This window comes from Pseudorasbora parva, chromosome 8 (genome assembly GCF_024679245.1).
Source record: "Pseudorasbora parva isolate DD20220531a chromosome 8, ASM2467924v1, whole genome shotgun sequence".
Taxonomy (NCBI): Eukaryota; Metazoa; Chordata; class Actinopteri; order Cypriniformes; family Gobionidae; genus Pseudorasbora; species Pseudorasbora parva.
In genome coordinates this window covers 14,025,312-14,044,084 of record NC_090179.1, presented here as the reverse complement: position 1 = coordinate 14,044,084, position 18,773 = coordinate 14,025,312, and the positions used below count along the sequence as shown (strand labels likewise).

Sequence of the window (18,773 nt, the reverse complement as noted above, 5' to 3'; positions counted from 1 at the left end):
TGTACCATTAGTGCTGTGGCGCAATGATATTAGCGCATGAAAATAGGCTACCTTTCGCGAACATAATCAATGTGACAACCTACTTGTACAGAGAGCGTGCTGGGGACTATTTTCAGGCATTGCGTAATATTGTACCACTTCACCCATTGTACAGCAGCAAAGTTCCTTGATTATTATGTAGGAATGAGAGTATAAGTCCCAAAAAGTATGATAAGTCCCAAAAAGTCACTGTGTTTCTTTAAGAATGTCTGAATCTGTGTGCAAGATCTGACAACTTTGTCCCAGACTTTTCCGTAAGCTAAGTAACGTAAAATTGTTTGCACATACCATTCCTTAATAAACTTACATCACAGATATGATCCCTTCATTCATTCTTTGTCATTTGAAGTTTTCAGAAGTTCATGCCCTGATGCCCACTCTTTCTCTCGGTCTTGTCTTCAGGCTCTTGTCAGATCGGCTGGGCGTATTACTGCACCGGGGCAGGCGCCGCCTCCGCCATGTTGCTGTGCACTTGGCTCGCCTGTTTTGCAGGGAAGAAGCAAAAGCAATACCCATATTAGAAGAACCGACCCTAAGCCTGAACCACAGCAGGACGGATGCCTAGACTGAGTGAAGATGGGCTTTGCGGCCCAAGGCAAGATGGCTTTCCCTCAATTACTGCAACTCCGACTCATAAAGACTCATAATGCTCATACGGACATTTGTGAGATTCACATGAGCACGCACTTTTCAATGAGACGTGACTTCCTCTGCTCTCTCTTTTTTTTTTAAAAAAGAGAGTGTTTAATGCAAAAGGACCAATTATTGTTTTGTTTTTTTATGACCAGTTATGAATTTTACAGGCGTGCTTGTTTCTATTTTTTCTTTCTCTGGAATTGATATTGTAAAAGTAAACTTTGGTTCAAGTGTAAAAAGAACAACTTTACTTGAAGTAACACTTTACTTGAAGTCTGTATATATATATATATATATATATATATATATATATATATATATATATATATATATATATATATATATATATATATAATGTATTAGTATGCCCTATAATAAGTCCTTTAAATATTTAAATGCATAAAAAATTGAATTTTCATTTAAAAATAGTCAATTAATATTAAATAAAATGTGTGTGTGTGTATACATATATATACAGTACAGATCAAAATTAGAGAACAACATACAATTTCCTAAATTTCGAGGTCACTGCTTAGTCCTTTTTGAAATTATCCTAACAGGAGCAGAAGGGCAGTTTTTAAGCATATTTCACAAGTTAAATATATTCTGAAGTACAGTATATACAACTTAACAACTTAAATAAGACAATTGAAAAATAACGCTGGTCAAAATTAGAGAACACTTTCAGATATCTTCAAGTTTTGGGTGTTAATCTGGCACTTGGTGCTAATTTCCGTAATAATCTGGCAAACCCTATTTAATTTAAGCAAACTTTCCAATTTTCACTAACTTTGCAAGATGGCAAGCCACTCTAAGGTGACTGAAACCCTATGACAACAGGTTATCCAGATGAAGGCCAAAGGGATGAGCCTTTCAGCTATTGCAAAAGAAGTTGGTCATTCCAAATCTGTAATTTCTAGAATATTGAAGCTTTACAAAGACACTAATTCATTCAAGTACCCAAAAAGGTATACAAGACCAATGCACAAGAGGACAGGACAATGGGGAGAGTTTCGATGTGGAATCGGTTCAACACTGCAGCTGGAATTACTCGCCAGTTCAGAGCTGAACACAGTAAGGAACTGTCTCGCCATACAGTGTCTAGTCATTTAAGAGAATTCTGACTGAAAGCTTACCCTGCAGTGACCAAGCCTCTCATCAGCAGAAAGAATCAAAAGGCTAGACTAACCTTTGCTGAGGAGCATGTTGTGTGAACAGAGGAGAACTGGTCCAAAGTTCATTTTAGTTATGAATGCAAGTTTAATTTATTTTTGTCTGATGGTAAACATTATGTTTGGCATCAAACTGGGGAAAGATTTTACCCAAAGTGCCCAAAGAAGTCAGTGAAATATGGAGGAGGAAGTAGCATGGTTTTGGGGATGTTTCTGCAGCAGGAGTTGGGCCTATTATACAGCTACATGGCAGAACCTCAGAACCTGTTTATCAGAACCTCCTTCCGCAACATGTGGTTCCTTCACTGCGAGCATCTCCCAGTCAGCCCGCAATTAAAGCATTTCCTTGAAATGGCCAGCCCAGAGTCTGATCTAAACCCCATTGAAAATTTCTATGTAAAATCATTGGCGACAAAGTTATGGCTAAGAAACCCACTACAGTTACCGAACTGTGGAAGAGACTGGAAGAAGAGTGGACCAAGATCACACCGGAGCAGTGTGAGTATCTAGTGATGTCCTGTGGCCGCAGATGTGCTGAGCTCATTCAAAGCAAGGGCCTCTATACCTTCTACTAATTTTTGACTGCTGTAAGCATTACATTTTCGTTGTAATGTTTTTTTTGCGCTGCATTGGTTATTGTTCTCTAATCTTGATCAGGGTGTTTTTGACAAAATAAAGGTTTTTGTTGAAGTACCTTATTTTGTAAAACATGCTGGCAGAAAAATGGTATACCCACAGCTAATCGTTCTTCAAACTTCAAACAATGAATTTCAGCAATATTTCTGAAAAAAATCTAATGTTTCTAAATTGTTCTCTAATTTTGAGCTCCACTGTATTATATATATATATATATATATATATATATATATATATATATATATATATATATATATATATATATATATATATATATATATATATATATACATTGAAAATACCTTGATGCATACATACATTATATACAGACAGACTTCTTGTATACTAAGTGTTATGAAAATATATATTTATCATTATTGTGGAGTGTTTATATTTACATATCCATTGTGAATTGCAATAATATTCATGGTTTATATCTGTATATTACCTTTTTTTGTTTGAAAGCTTGATCATTTTTACATAAATAGGCCTATGCTAGATATATAGAGTACAATATATGTTCGGATGATATGTTTTAATCTTATTGGCATATTGTGTTAAAAAGACAACAATGATAAATCATTGCTTATTTGATCTTTTGTTTGTGAATAAAAACTGTTTATCAACATTTTGGTTTTTATGTTAATGAAGCTGCTAGTGCTGGATCTGTCCTTTTTTAGATATGAATTGAAAACATACATATTATTTGATATCCTACAATGACATTAAAGGTAGAGTTCTACCAACAGTTTAGTGGCACCAAATGGAATTACAATGGGAAAATACTATACTATGCAAGATCTTGATACCACAAACGCCTTTGTCATGTTGTGTGGTTTGCATTAGCATCTGGCTAAATGTATTTCCATTATTTTCATTATTACATTATATTCATACTTTTAAAACCAGGCATATTCAGCCTTGAATTACTTAGAACTTTAACTAAAAAACATTGATAGAGAAACGTTGAGAACATCAAAAATTTGGTAATGCGATAATTTCTGTGTATAAATTTAGCCGAAATATATCTGAAAAGATCCACTGGAATAAGTACGCCATCTAAGCAGCAAGTAGTATGCAAATTAGGATCAGGACACAAACCGGCTTATCCACCTGGCACGCTATTGGCGGGTTTAACACAATGGCTAGAGAAGCGATGGATTATTGGTCTGATTAGTTGAAGGACTATCTAATTGTATACAGAGTCATTTAAATTATGCCCATTGATCACACCTCTTGTGCAGTACAAAATACAAAGCAGACTCTACAGACCAATGTTCAGTCTTAAAGCATTGAGCTTGGTCTGGTGATAGCCAGACAAGTGTTGCACCAAAGGACAACGGAACTTAAAGGGGTGGTTGACTTTTAAAATAAGTATCTGATGTCCCCAGAGTGTCTATGTGCTTTTAGCTTAATTTTAGCTTAAAATACCCCACATATAAATTTGTATAGCATATTAAAATTGTCACTTTTTGAGCGTGAGCAAAAAAAAAAACCTTTTTGTGTATCCATTTAAATGCAAATGAGCTGCTGTTTCAGACCCCTTTAGCAACTTTTTTCCCACAAAATCGACTAGCAATAAATCTAGTGACTTTTTAGACAAGCGTCAGCTACTTTACAAATGTTGCCACTCGCCAGCACGGTCCTGCGAGCACAAGGTCTTGCTTTCTACCTTCCGTCATTCCTATCTCTGCGCCTACCCTGTTCAGGCCTAAGGTGTCCTGGTGCCATGTGCACTGATGGACACTCTTATGCTTTAACATGGTGTTCGTTATGGACAAGCCATGGTTAGCTGCAGAAGTCCAATAAGAGAACTCCGCTCGGGTTCAGATCAGGGGGGCCGTTTCTCCCAATCACGCCCCTCCAGGTGTCTCTGTCACTACCCACGTGGGCGTTGAAGTCCCCCAGTAGAACGATGGAGTCTCCAGTCGGAGCACTTTCCAGCACACCACCCAGAGACCATAAGAGGGCCGGGTACTCTGCACTGCCATTTGGCCCGTAGGCACAAATGACAGTGAGAGACCTATCCCCGACTTGAATGCGCAGGGAAGCGACCCTCTCGTTCACCGGGGTGAACTCCAACACATGGCGGCTGAGCTGGGGGGCTATAAGCAAACCCACTCCAGCCCGCCGCCTCTCACCATGGGCAACTCCAGAGTGGTAGAGAGTCCAGCCTCTCTGGTCTGTGGTTCCAGAGCCCAAGCTGTGCGTAGAAGTGAGCCCGACTATTTCTAGTCGGTATCTCTCGACCTCCCACACAAGCTCAGGCTCCTTCCCCGCCAACGAGGTGACATTCCACGAATGTTGGTAGTTGCCCTACCAACACTGTCTACAGTGGAGATGGGCAGCTGTTGACCTCAACTGGGGATATTGTTGGACAATGGAAGGAATACTTCGATGATCTCCTCAATCTCACCGACACGTCTTCCTTTGAGGAAGCAGTGGCTGAGGGCTCGGAGGGCTCGTCCCGGTCGTGGAACACTGGACCAGCTCTCTATCCTTTCCAGGGTGCTGGAGGGTTCATGGGAGTTTGCCCAACCAGTCCATATGTGTTTTGCGGATTTGGAGAAGGCATTCGACTGTGTTCCTCGTGGCAACCTGTGGAGGGTGCTCTGGGAGTATGGAGTCCAGGGCCCCCTGCTTAGGACTGTTCAGTCCCTTTACGACCAGAGGAGGAGCTTGGTTCCCATTGCCGCCAGTAAGTCAAATTTGTTCCCGGTGCATGTTGGTCTCTGACAGGGCTGCCCTTTGCTATTTTTATGGACAGAATTTCTAGATGCAGCCAAGGACCGGAGAGTGTCCGGTTTGGGGACCACGTGATTTCGTCACTGCTCTTTGCAGATGATGCTGTCGTGTTGGCAACCTCAGACCAAGACCTTCAGCATGCACTGGGACTGTTTGCAGCCGAGTGTGAAGCAGCTGGGATGAGAATCAGCACCTCCAAGTCCGAGGCCATGGTTCTCAGTCGGAAAAGGGTTGCTTGCTCACTTTAGGTGGGTGGAGAGGTCTTGCCTCAAGTGGAGGAGTTTAAGTATCTTGGGGTCTTGTTCACCAGTGAGGGAAGGATGGAAAGGGAGATTGACAGATGGATCGGTGCAGCCTCTGCAGTAATGCGGGCGATGTACCGATCTGTCGTGGTGAAGAAGGAGCTGAGCCGTAAGGCGAAGCTCTCGTTTTACCGGTCAATCTACGTTCCTACTCTCACCTATGGTCATTGAGTTGTGGGATATGACCGAAAGGACAAGATCCTGGATACAGGCGGCTGAAATGAGCTTTCTCCGCAGGGGGGCTGGGTGCTCCCTTAGAGATAGGGTGAGAAGCTCAGTCACTCGGGAGGAGCTCATAGTAGAGCCGTTGCTCCTTTACATCCAGAGGAGTCAGCTGAGGTGGCTCGGGCATCTATTTATGCCTCTTTTATATCTATGCCTCCTGGACGCCTTCTTAGGGAGGTGTTCCGGGAACATCCCACCTGGAGGAGGCCCCAGGGAAGACCCAGGACACACTGGAGGGATTATGTCTCCTAGCTGACCTGGGAATGCCTCGGGGTTCCCCTGGAGGAGCTGGAGAAAGTGGCTAGGGAGAAGGAAGTCTGGGCGTCTCTGCTTATACTGTTGCTCCCGCGACCCGGCCCTGGATAAGCGGAAGATGATGGATGGATGGATGGAAGTTCTAATTTATTGAACCATGCTTGAGGCAGTCACACTATAGGACAATTTTGAGATTTGGCTCAAAAAGTTTTTATATGATTAGGTCCATGAAGACATGCTTAACCATTTACAGCATTTTAAATGATGACAATACTAATTGTATTCATTTTTATCTTGTGTGACAGTGAAGATGTCATGTCAACAACACACCTGCATTTATTCTTGTGAGGTTTTAGGAGTTTACTCATTAGCACCAGCTACAACCATTTGTCATAGAATATACAACATTTTACATTCCATTTGCATGTTGCATATTAAAAGTCAATATAAAATGGAATTTGCAACCACTTCCATAATTTGACAATTCAAGAAAAAAAAGTAGGTTGAGACATTTTATTCATCAGGAATTGATTAGATGGTTCAAAGTTATTACATTTGATGAATGATTGTAAAATCAAATATTTTCTTTCTAATAATGTGCAGTGATAAAAAAAAAAAGAAAATAATTTAGTTTTAATGTCTGTGAAAAATCTTCCATGTGACTAATATCAGGTGGTTAAAAAGCTAAAGTTGTTACATACATTGTCAGGGTTCTGCCCTGGCAGCTCTGTCTGTTTTGTCTTTGTTTAATGTTTCTATGTTTGTTTTGTGTCTTAGTACTTGGATCTGTCTCTCTCTGTGTTTGTCATGTGTTCCTCTTGTCCTACCTCCTTGTTTGCCGTTACCACACCCCCTTGTTTAGTCTGGTCTAGTCCTCGTTTCACTAATTGTGCTCACCTGTTCCTCATGTGCTCTGGTCCCTTTATATTGTGCTACCTTCCCTCATGTCTTTGCTGGTTCGTTGTGTATGTTTGTGAGCGTTTGCTTGTGCGTACATGTCTCTAGCTCCTTGTCTAGCTTCGTCTAGCCTTTTCTAGTTTTAGTGTCTCCTGTTTTTCTAGCTTTGCATTTATTTTCAGTTTTTTCTTTGTTCCTGAGTTTTTGAGTCTAGTGTAGTTTCTGTCTTTATTTTGCTCATTTTCTCCAGGTTTTATTTTGGCATTTCTCTTTAGCCTTATTGTTTAGTTTTCTTGGTTTTGATAGCTTACATTTTTATTTTTCCTGTTTTCCACTTTTATTTCTCAGTTAGTCTTTTTATAGAGATTGGTTTTGTTTTATTTTTCCTTGTTTTCTAGCTCCAATTATTATTTTAGTTTTTTGTTTAATCTAGTCATAGTTCTTAGTTTGTCTGTTGTTTCTTGTTGTCTTGTCTAGTGTCTTGTGTGTGTGTGTGTGTCCTGTGTTTTCTGTCCTAAGTTTTTCCCTGGCCGCTGTCTCCACTGCCTCTCAGCCAAGAAGGGAGCTGATTCTGTGAGACCCTCAAGCCCTTGGTTCCTGCCTGGATTGGTCCACCATCGCCCAGCCTGGTGTTGCCTCACAAGCTGTCGTCTAGTTCATTGGCTCCCTGGACTGGTCTCAGTGGTCATCCTCCCCTACCTGTCGTCGTGGTGTCTGTCCCCTGCCCTGGTGTTTGGACTGTCACTCATCCACTACCCTCTTGTGTCTTGTTGTTCTGTCTTATTAATAAACTGTCCTTGTTGATTCACTCTGCATCTGGGTCCTCCACTTCCTGATCCTTGACAGAACGAACCAGCCAAGATCGGACCCAGCAGAATGAGCTTCAAGATCCGTCCCCCTACCAAGGCTCAAGAGCGACTGTCCCGTCAGCAAGGTCTAGCAGCACTTCGCCAGGGGGGTCTAGATGAGAGGGCCTTTGCCCAGAAGTTCTGGACTATGGCTAGGGGTCTAGAATATCAGGATGCAGCCCTCAAAGACATCTTTAACCTCTGCTTGGATGACCCCTTGCCACAGTCGGAGATGGAGGGGCTGAGATACTTGGGGTATTGGGAATTCACCAACTATATACATCTTCGCAGGCAGTGGGCAGCACTGACACGTCCTGAATTCTTTTGTAATGACCAATTAACACTCTCAACCTCATCAAGTCAAGTTCTAGGCTCTTTACCATCTTCAAAGAAGAGGCGGAGGAGAGCGAGTCGGTCTGCTGTACCTGTCTCCGAGTCAATCTCAGTTGTTCCTAAGCCAGCTCCTACTATTTCATGGTCCACTCCCATCAGTCCAGAGCCCACACCTGTCAGTCCAGAGCCAGTCGAGCCCGCACCTGTCAGTCCAGAGCCCGCAGCGGCCAGTCCAGAGCCCGTCGAGCCCGCAGCGGCCAGTCCAGAGCCCGTCGAGCCCGCAGCGGCCAGTCCAGAGCCCGTCGAGCCCGCAGCGGCCAGTCCAGAGCCCGTCGAGCCCGCAGCGGCCAGTCCAGAGCCCGTCGAGCCCGCAGCGGCCAGTCCAGAGCCCGTCGAGCCCGCAGCGGCCAGTCCAGAGCCCGTCGAGCCCGCAGCGGCCAGTCCAGAGCCCGTCGAGCCCGCAGCGGCCAGTCCAGAGTCAGTCGACTACAAATTGTCATGCCCTCGAAAGCGGAAGAAGAGGAGAGCCCATGCCTGCAAGTCAGCTGCCATTCTAGATGCCCCTCATCTGTTGGTCCAGGAGGGCCGGAATCAAGCGGCTCCAGCCCCTGAGCGCAGTCCAGTGTCGGCTCCAGCCCCTGAGCGCAGTCCAGTGTCGGCTCCAGCCCCTGAGCGCAGTCCAGTGTCGGCTCCAGCCCCTGAGCGCAGTCCAGTGTCGGCTCCAGCCCCTGAGCGCAGTCCAGTGTCGGCTCCAGCCCCTGAGCGCAGTCCAGTGTCGGCTCCAGCCCCTGAGCGCAGTCCAGTGTCGGCTCCAGCCCCTGAGCGCAGTCCAGTGTCGGCTCCAGCCCCTGAGCGCAGTCCAGTGTCGGCTCCAGCCCCTGAGCGCAGTCCAGTGTCGGCTCCAGCCCCTGAGCGCAGTCCAGTGTCGGCTCCAGCCCCTGAGCGCAGTCCAGTGTCGGCTCCAGCCCCTGAGCGCAGTCCAGTGTCGGCTCCAGCCCCTGAGCGCAGTCCAGTGTCGGCTCCAGCCCCTGAGCGCAGTCCAGTGTCGGCTCCAGCCCCTGAGCGCAGTCCAGTGTCGGCTCCAGCCCCTGAGCGCAGTCCAGTGTCGGCTCCAGCCCCTGAGCGCAGTCCAGTGTCGGCTCCAGCCCCTGAGCGCAGTCCAGTGTCGGCTCCAGCCCCTGAGCGCAGTCCAGTGTCGGCTCCAGCCCCTGAGCGCAGTCCAGTGTCGGCTCCAGCCCCTGAGCGGAGTCCCGTGTCGGCTCCAGCCCCTGAGCGGAGTCCCGTGTCGGCTCCAGCCCCTGAGCGGAGTCCCGTGTCGGCTCCAGCCCCTGAGCGGAGTCCCGTGTCGGCTCCAGCCCCTGAGCGGAGTCCCGTGTCGGCTCCAGCCCCTGAGCGGAGTCCCGTGTCGGCTCCAGCCCCTGAGCGGAGTCCCGTGTCGGCTCCAGCCCCTGAGCGGAGTCCCGTGTCGGCTCCAGCCCCTGAGCGGAGTCCCGTGTCGGCTCCAGCCCCTGAGCGGAGTCCCGTGTCGGCTCCAGCCCCTGAGCGGAGTCCCGTGTCGGCTCCAGCCCCTGAGCGGAGTCCCGTGTCGGCTCCAGCCCCTGAGCGGAGTCCCGTGTCGGCTCCAGCCCCTGAGCGGAGTCCCGTGTCGGCTCCAGCCCCTGAGCGGAGTCCCGTGTCGGCTCCAGCCCCTGAGCGGAGTCCCGTGTCGGCTCCAGCCCCTGAGCGGAGTCCCGTGTCGGCTCCAGCCCCTGAGCGGAGTCCCGTGTCGGCTCCAGCCCCTGAGCGGAGTCCCGTGTCGGCTCCAGCCCCTGAGCGGAGTCCCGTGTCGGCTCCAGCCCCTGAGCGGAGTCCCGTGTCGGCTCCAGCCCCTGAGCGGAGTCCCGTGTCGGCTCCAGCCCCTGAGCGGAGTCCCGTGTCGGCTCCAGCCCCTGAGCGGAGTCCCGTGTCGGCTCCAGCCCCTGAGCGGAGTCCCGTGTCGGCTCCAGCCCCTGAGCGGAGTCCCGTGTCGGCTCCAGCCCCTGAGCGGAGTCCCGTGTCGGCTCCAGCCCCTGAGCGGAGTCCCGTGTCGGCTCCAGCCCCTGAGCGGAGTCCCGTGTCGGCTCCAGCCCCTGAGCGGAGTCCCGTGTCGGCTCCAGCCCCTGAGCGGAGTCCCGTGTCGGCTCCAGCCCCTGAGCGGAGTCCCGTGTCGGCTCCAGCCCCTGAGCGGAGTCCCGTGTCGGCTCCAGCCCCTGAGCGGAGTCCCGTGTCGGCTCCAGCCCCTGAGCGGAGTCCCGTGTCGGCTCCAGCCCCTGAGCGGAGTCCCGTGTCGGCTCCAGCCCCTGAGCGGAGTCCCGTGTCGGCTCCAGCCCCTGAGCGGAGTCCCGTGTCGGCTCCAGCCCCTGAGCGGAGTCCCGTGGCTCCATCTCCTGTTCCTAACCCAGTGAGGGCTTCACCTTCTGTCCCAGGGCACACTTCAAGGCTGGTGGTCCCAAGAGCCCGCTTCAGAGGAGGCCGTCCCAGAGCCCGCTTCAGAGGAGGCCGTCCCAGAGCCCGCTTCAGAGGAGGCCGTCCCAGAGCCCGCTTCAGAGGAGGCCGTCCCAGAGCCCGCTTCAGAGGAGGCCGTCCCAGAGCCCGCTTCAGAGGAGGCCGTCCCAGAGCCCGCTTCAGAGGAGGCCGTCCCAGAGCCCGCTTCAGAGGAGGCCTTCCAGAGCCCACCAGTCAAGCCCAGGAAGGTGTCCCCGAGTCAGTCCCTGAGCCCGCCAGTCAAGCCCCGGAGGGCGCTTCCGAGTCAGTCCCTGAGCCCGCCAGTCAAGCCCAGGAGGGCGCTCCCGAGTCAGTGCCTGAGCACGCCAGTCAAGCCCAGGAGGGCGCTCCCGAGTCAGTCCCTGAGCAGGCCAGTGCAGCCCAGGAGGAGGCCCCAGAGTCAAGTCCAGTATCTGTCCCTGAAGTCATGTCCAGTCAGAGGTCCCCACCATTGAAGAGGCCCCATGCCTTTGGTCGGGTGCCTAATACCCCTCCCATCCCACCCTCCCTGTTTTCTGGTCCTTGTGGGTTCCCTAGGTCGGCACCCCCCTGGTCAGCCCCTAACCACTCCCCTAGATTATTTTCCTCCCCAGTTCTGCCTCCCATGTTTCCTGTCTGCCCTGGTACTCCTAGTTTTGTTCCCCGCCCACCCTCCCAAGTGTTACCGCCTTTGTTTCCCTTGCCTAGTTTGGACGCCAGGGGGCGTCCATTGGGGGGAGGGTACTGTCAGGGTTCTGCCCTGGCAGCTCTGTCTGTTTTGTCTTTGTTTAATGTTTCTATGTTTGTTTTGTGTCTTAGTACTTGGATCTGTCTCTCTCTGTGTTTGTCATGTGTTCCTCTTGTCCTACCTCCTTGTTTGCCGTTACCACACCCCCTTGTTTAGTCTGGTCTAGTCCTCGTTTCACTAATTGTGCTCACCTGTTCCTCATGTGCTCTGGTCCCTTTATATTGTGCTACCTTCCCTCATGTCTTTGCTGGTTCGTTGTGTATGTTTGTGAGCGTTTGCTTGTGCGCGTTTGCTTGTGCGTACATGTCTCTAGCTCCTTGTCTAGCTTCGTCTAGCCTTTTCTAGTTTTAGTGTCTCCTGTTTTTCCAGCTTTGCATTTATTTTCAGTTTTTTCTTTGTTCCTGAGTTTTTGAGTCTAGTGTAGTTTCTGTCTTTATTTTGCTCATTTTCTCCAGGTTTTATTTTGGCATTTCTCTTTAGCCTTATTGTTTAGTTTTCTTGGTTTTGATAGCTTACATTTTTATTTTTCCTGTTTTCCACTTTTATTTCTCAGTTAGTCTTTTTATAGAGATTGGTTTTGTTTTATTTTTCCTTGTTTTCTAGCTCCAATTATTATTTTAGTTTTTTGTTTAATCTAGTCATAGTTCTTAGTTTGTCTGTTGTTTCTTGTTGTCTTGTCTAGTGTCTTGTGTGTGTGTCCTGTGTTTTCTGTCCTAAGTTTTTCCCTGGCCGCTGTCTCCACTGCCTCTCAGCCAAGAAGGGAGCTGATTCTGTGAGACCCTCAAGCCCTTGGTTCCTGCCTGGATTGGTCCACCATCGCCCAGCCTGGTGTTGCCTCACAAGCTGTCGTCTAGTTCATTGGCTCCCTGGACTGGTCTCAGTGGTCATCCTCCCCTACCTGTCGTCGTGGTGTCTGTCCCCTGCCCTGGTGTTTGGACTGTCACTCATCCACTACCCTCTTGTGTCTTGTTGTTCTGTCTTATTAATAAACTGTCCTTGTTGATTCACTCTGCATCTGGGTCCTCCACTTCCTGATCCTTGACATACATATGGTGTTTTGTGTATAATTCATACCCTGAACTCGTTCACTCATTAGTGAGGCATGAAGCTACTCTGTGATCTGTTCCCATAATGAGAATACCCATGATACCTTACACACACTGAGGAAACCTCTCTGTCTCTTTCATTCTTGCTTCTGAGAGATCCTTTTCTTTTGGTGCTAAGTGTCTCTCATTTCTGTGTAAGATCTTTTTCTCCCATTGATATTGCTAGAGATTGTTGGAAGTTTGAGGTGCGCAGCATGACACATTGGGGTCAGGTGAACAGAGCATTTCTCTCCTCCATTATCTCAGCTTGACATCTCACCACTGGCAGTCAGAGAAGATGTATACAGCAAAAGACTGTTTGATATTGTTACAGCCATTATATGCAACGGTTCACTGAACACATTACTATTATTAGCTCTGACATGTGAAAAAGATGTGAGAAAGGGATTTCTGATGCTAATAAATTGATAATAAATACCCAACTGGGCTAATGACATATAATTAAGCTTATCACAAGATCAAGACTTGTTGGGACTTTAGCTTATTCACCGTATGCCTCAGAGTTAGATAAGTCCATACATACCATTCTCATCTCTGTGCGTGTCATAACTCTGTCTGACGCACACACTGCTAGCTTAGCTTAGCACAAAGACTGGAGGTAAACGGCTCCATCTAGCCTGACGTGGTCATACTCAATTCTAGTCAGAATATGAGTCTGAAACTGCTCCATTGGGCTGTGATTATGGGGCGTGTTTCAACCGAACCAGGAAAGACCTCAATTGGATAGAGCTACAACCAATCTGAGCAATGAAGCGACGTCAACAGAGCTCAACTGCACTGTGTTGCCAAGTCTGCTTTTTTCCCCCTTGGGTTGTTTTCTATGTCCACCGGTTGAAGCGACTATTATGTAATATATAGACCCATGTGTGCGAATATTAGTTCCCAAACACCATTTTTTTTCCGGAGAACCCCCCGAGAAGCTTTTGTTTAGGGCTAGTAGTTGGCGGGTTTTGTTGTAAAAACTTGGTAACCCTGTCTGCATGCGTGCTGGAATAAAAAATCTTTGCCTGTGTTGTAAAAAAACACAATTATTTAATGATACACAGAGTACTTACCCATCACGATCATCATTTTTGAGAGAAATTGTGAAGGTGAATGCATATACAAACAAGCTCTCCGTTTAGGATTTGAACAAATATAATCCAAGCCCCTTTGATGACGTGCATGATTATGTTACTGTCCGTCATCATCTAAAGCCCGCCCTGATGATTTCATTGGTCCGAACAGTTTCTGTTCGGAGATAATTACTCCTCTATGGAGCGTGTCAAACAACATGACAACCTCTAAAGTAGGTTGTCATGTTGTTTATGTTGGCAGCGGTTAGCATTTTTTCAGGCGCTGCGTAATATCATTGAGCCTACTGCACCCATGGTTCGACAGCAAAGTTCCCTGACGAGGAATGAGAGTTTAGTTCCTAGCCATATCGGTCTAGAAAATGACAACTTTTCATTTTCCGTCGGTCTTAGTACACGATGTAGCATGTAAATAGGAAAATGTTGGTGTTATTTTGTCTCTTATTGAGCAGTAGGCTAGATGGAGCCGTTTACCTCCAGTCTTTGTGCTAAGCTCGGCTAGCGGTGGGTGCATTTTTCCCTCCTCTATAAAAAATAAAAAATAAAATAAAACCGTATTCACATGAAAACGCAAAACACGCTATGAAGCTGTGGCAAGCTGGACAAGTGAGAGACGTGGGAGGAGTGAGGGAGACCAGTGTGTGATTGAGCATCATCTGCAAGGCACACCTTCTCGACTCCTCTCATGAGGGAGTTCGGAGACATATAAGGACCAGCGACACCAGTGAAGGACGAGAGAGGACCGGGCCTGCAATTTATATTATGTTTTGTTTACGTTTTATTATGTGTGTCCGTGAGGAGCTGCCCGGATTACGTTCGGTTTGTTTATTTATTTGATTAAAGTCTTTTAAATGTTTGCCGGTTCCCGCCTACTTCTTCCTTATTATGAACTTTGCTACAGAAGCACTGTCAAGAGCATGCCAAACCAACAGGTGGCAATGCAACCCTAACCATAAAGGCCAATCAGAAGCCTGGAAAATATTGCCGGTGCCGGTTCTGACGCAAAAAGCCAACACAGTTTCACTGTCCACACGTCAACAATGCAACCGGAGTTTCTAAAAATGTTCACCCTGGCTGGAGTTAGGAACATAGTTCACAGAGTTAGGTAATGGCTCTGCAGGCAGTGAGTAATCAGCGCTTTTGAATCCATTTTAATTGACTCACTCGTAAAGTCACCTGTTGCCACCTACTGCTGAAAAGAGTCATTGGAAAATCCAAACAACAAACTGTCTGTCTGGAGCGCACAAAAAGACAAGAACAGTGATACAAATTAACAAACTAGTCACAGTGCTGGACTAATTATTGCAACAGTGTCTGCCCACCTTTTCAGTGCCTTTGGTTACAGAAGTATTTGTTTCATTCATTTTTCCCATAGGGATTTTTTAAAAGTCTTAGATAATAGGTTACGGGCTATTTTAAAAGCTCCTGTTTTGGAGTCTCCTACAAAAGCTTTTCATGCATTAAAGGTCAAAAAACACTTTACTTTTATTATAATACACACTGCATATCACCACATTTTTCAATGATTCTCAAAGTTTCAGTCTCTCTAAATCGCTCCTTTCCGTGAGCTTATTCTGCTCTGATTGGCCAGATGACCCAGTCTGTTGTGATTGGGCTGTGTGTTTCAGATGCTAAATAGCCATTACCAAAACTGAACTTAAGCTCACAAGGATTCCTAAAGCTCAGCAATTATACACACTAGACAGAAATGATGATGATGATGATTTTACCATATCAATCCAAGCATTGGAAGAACTAGTTATTCAACCCAAACCTCCATCGCAAGGACGACTTGAGCAGGGCGTTTCTCAGTGATACACTACTCATTTTGAGGTACATTATGAGACTGCAATTCCTCACCATCAGCATTAGCAAGTGTACGTCCATCAACAAACCCATGTGTGTATTTCTAATTCATTGAGGTGCACATGTGGGAACTGTATCAGTAACAGCGTATACACTCACCTAAAGGATTATTAGGAACACCTGTTCAATTTCTTATTAATGCAATTATCTAATCAACCAATCACATGGCAGTTGCTTCAATGCATTTAGGGGTGTGGTCCTGGTCAAGACAATCTCCTGGTCAAGGGGGATGTTTTCCTGGCACACTTCAGGCCCCTTAGTGCCAATTGGGCATCGTTTAAATGCCATGGCCTACCTGAGCATTGTTTCTGACCATGTCCATCCCTTTATGACCACCATGTATCCATCCTCTGATGGCTACTTCCAGCAGGATAATGCACCATGTCACAAAGCTTCCATCATTTCAAATTGGTTTCTTGAACATGACAATGATGTTCACTGTCCTAAAATGGCCCCCACAGTCACCAGATCTCAATCCAATAGAGCATCTTTGGGATGTGGTGGAACGGGAGCTTCGTGCCCTGGATGTGCATCCCACAAATCTCCATCAACTGCAAGATGCTATCCTATCAATATGGGCCAACATTTCTAAAGAATGCTTTCAGCACTTTGTTGAATCAATGCCACGTAGAATTAAGGCAGTTCTGAAGGCGAAAGGGGGTCAAACACAGTATTAGTATGGTGTTCCTAATAATCCTTTAGGTGAGTGTACATTTGCCCAGTGCTCACGTGAATGAGTAATTTTTACCAGTGCCAAGTTGTTTTTTTTCTTTTCTTTTCACAATAACATTTGAGTTCATGATTTTAATGTAGTGGTTTTTGTGGCAGACTAAAGACTAACAGACTGTTGATATTTTAATAAAAATATGGTTCAGCATTTGAAATGCATTATCTTTTTATAGGCTAGTATGTTACGCAGTCTAATATCATAGAAGCCCCCCATCTCTTCACTCCAGAACGCAACCCCCCACCCCCCACCCCTGTCCCAAATTTCAGCCATTGTCATCTGGTCAAACCAATTGGGCGGTGTCAGACAATGTTGAAAAAAGGCGGACATTATGCAAATGTGATTTAGCGACATGTAGCCGTAACTGACTTTGATGTGAATTAAAGGGGTCATATAATGGTACATGCACTTTTACAAGTTGATTATACAGCAATTTGTGTTGGTAGTGCCTGTACACAACCATCCTATAGTGATAAAAATCCATCAAGTGTTTTTTTTTAACCCCATGCCTTTCAAAAATCATATACGGCTTTAGATTACTATTGTTCACCATTCACTGCTTGTTAATCATCAGACGATTGCTTTATCTGGACAAACTCAATATCATCAGAAAGATTAAAGAGTCCAGCTTCAATATTTGAACACTGTTTATGATAAAACTGGGTTGCAGTGACATTAATTTCTTAATTTATGTATTATTATCGATCTGTTATGAACGATATTTTGAATAGATTATCAGACGCACGTTCATTCTCTCTCGTCTGCACTGGCTCATTTGTGTTCACAGAGACCGCAAAGAACAGCTTTCAGTTTAGCTCTTAGTTCAAAAGTGCTCATATCTGGAGAAATATTGACATATCACATGTTTGCAAAATATTTCGTCATACAGAATACCATTTCTATTCATTTCTCACTGAATAATTCGATATAAAAGAGTTAAAACATGCGCAGACCTCTCTCTGGGGCTGCGTCTGAAACCTAGAAAATGCTGCCTTTGGAGGATACATTTCAAGGCAGGAAGGGATCGAGCCACGTCCGAATCTAATGTTTGCTTCACTTCCTGTCTCCTGAGATGCCTTCATCTGATCGATTTTTGAAGGCAGCGTACATGTGTCCTTCGCTGCCTTTGATATCCCACAATCCTGTGCTTTGCATTCAGTGACAGTTAAGCTGGGAAAAAAGATGGCGTCCAGAAGTTGCATTTGCAGGTCAGTTTGTGTGTAAATGTACGTTTTTTTTACCAACATATTACATTTCTGATATAATTTCTAGCGAGAAATCACTACTGAAGTAATTAAATGTCTTTAGTTATCACCAGAGTTCTCTCTATTTAGCTGTAGATCATTAAACTGTTACACTGCCTTAGAAGTCTGTCCAAAATCATTTTAGTGAGGTGCCTTCGCGCACAAACGCTGCCTGCAGAGTCATTGTCTGATGAGGCAGCAAGGCAACGAGTCAGCTGCCTAGGTTTTCGAACGCAGCCTAGGTCTCTTCTTAATGATATGCATCAGATATCAGTCTCCTTATGTTTTCACCTGTCTGAAATCAAGCTGTTCGATGTGTGACGTCACACGATCGCACACCTCCCACGACTGTTGATTGACAGCAGTTTCAGCTCAGACCCGCCCTGAACGAGCTCAAGCTGTCGTCCTCCATTGTGGATGCGCTGGAGCAGAATGGCGTCTAAGCGATTGTGGCGTTCTTTTATTCGGTGTAATAATGAACACAGCAGTCATTTTGATGTTGATATATCTTATATATCAAATTGATACAGTTGAACTTGCACTTTCTCCTGTTGTCTAAGCAACGCTTTACACTCAAAGCCCCCACATAACAAAGGGGCGGGGTGAGCAAAGCTCATTAGCATAAAAGGCACATGTACAGAAACGGCTTGCTGAAAACAGAGCTGTTTTTCACCAGGTTAAATGAGGGATTTCTTAGAATACTAAATAGAATTTTAATTAAAGTATATTACAAAGTTTTAATTTAGAATAATCATATTAACTTGTACAAAAATGGCATTATATGACCTCTTTAAAAAAATAACTTGTTTAGGCAGTTCAGTCGATTCTTTTTTTGGGGAATAACTTTATTTATGGTGCACTTTTGATTTTATTATAACTGCAGACTGTTTACAAGTCTTCACAGAACCCATAATAGGAACACTTAATGGATATTAGGAGAAAAATAAACAAATATGTTGTGGCAAACAGCGAGGCGAGGGACCATGAGAGCGGGCCGGTGATGAGTGCTAATGAGTGCCAGCTGCGCGCCACACCGGTCTCGTCTCACGGCAGAGTGACGGGAACATAAAAGGAGGAGCGACGACAGTGGAAGATGAGAGAGGACCAGGCCTGGACTTTACGTTGAGTTTTATTTACGTTTTGTTATGTGTGTGCGGTCAGTCGTCCGTGAGGGGCCGCCCGCGTTACTTTTTTTTATTATTATTATTTGATAAAAGTCTTTATTGAACGTTCACCGGTTCCCGCCTCCTTCCCTCCATCTACGAACAGCGTTACATATGGGATGCAGAATATCAATAGAGAATTGAGGTGCACTCTTTCAATTTTGGCAACACCTAGCAGCACCTGTCAAACACTCACAACACTTTAGTAAAGCGTCAGCGATGATCACGATCTGGAGAAAAGTCAAATATCAGGTTTAATGTCTGCTAAGCCTCAGGC

The 18,773-nt window shown here is 46.0% G+C and overlaps 1 protein-coding gene across 1 annotated transcript in view; it reads left to right on the top strand.

Moving 5' to 3' along the window:
• LOC137084168 (lipoma HMGIC fusion partner-like) overlaps positions 1 to 764 on the top strand; it is a 124,073-nt gene extending 123,309 nt beyond the window's left edge. Inside the window, exon 4 of the mRNA XM_067450164.1 lies at positions 442 to 764. Within this exon, the coding sequence (XP_067306265.1) occupies positions 442 to 560 (119 nt within the window). The 3' untranslated portion in view covers positions 561 to 764. The remainder of the gene's footprint in view (positions 1 to 441) is intronic.
• Positions 765 to 18,773: the final 18,009 nt, after the last annotated feature.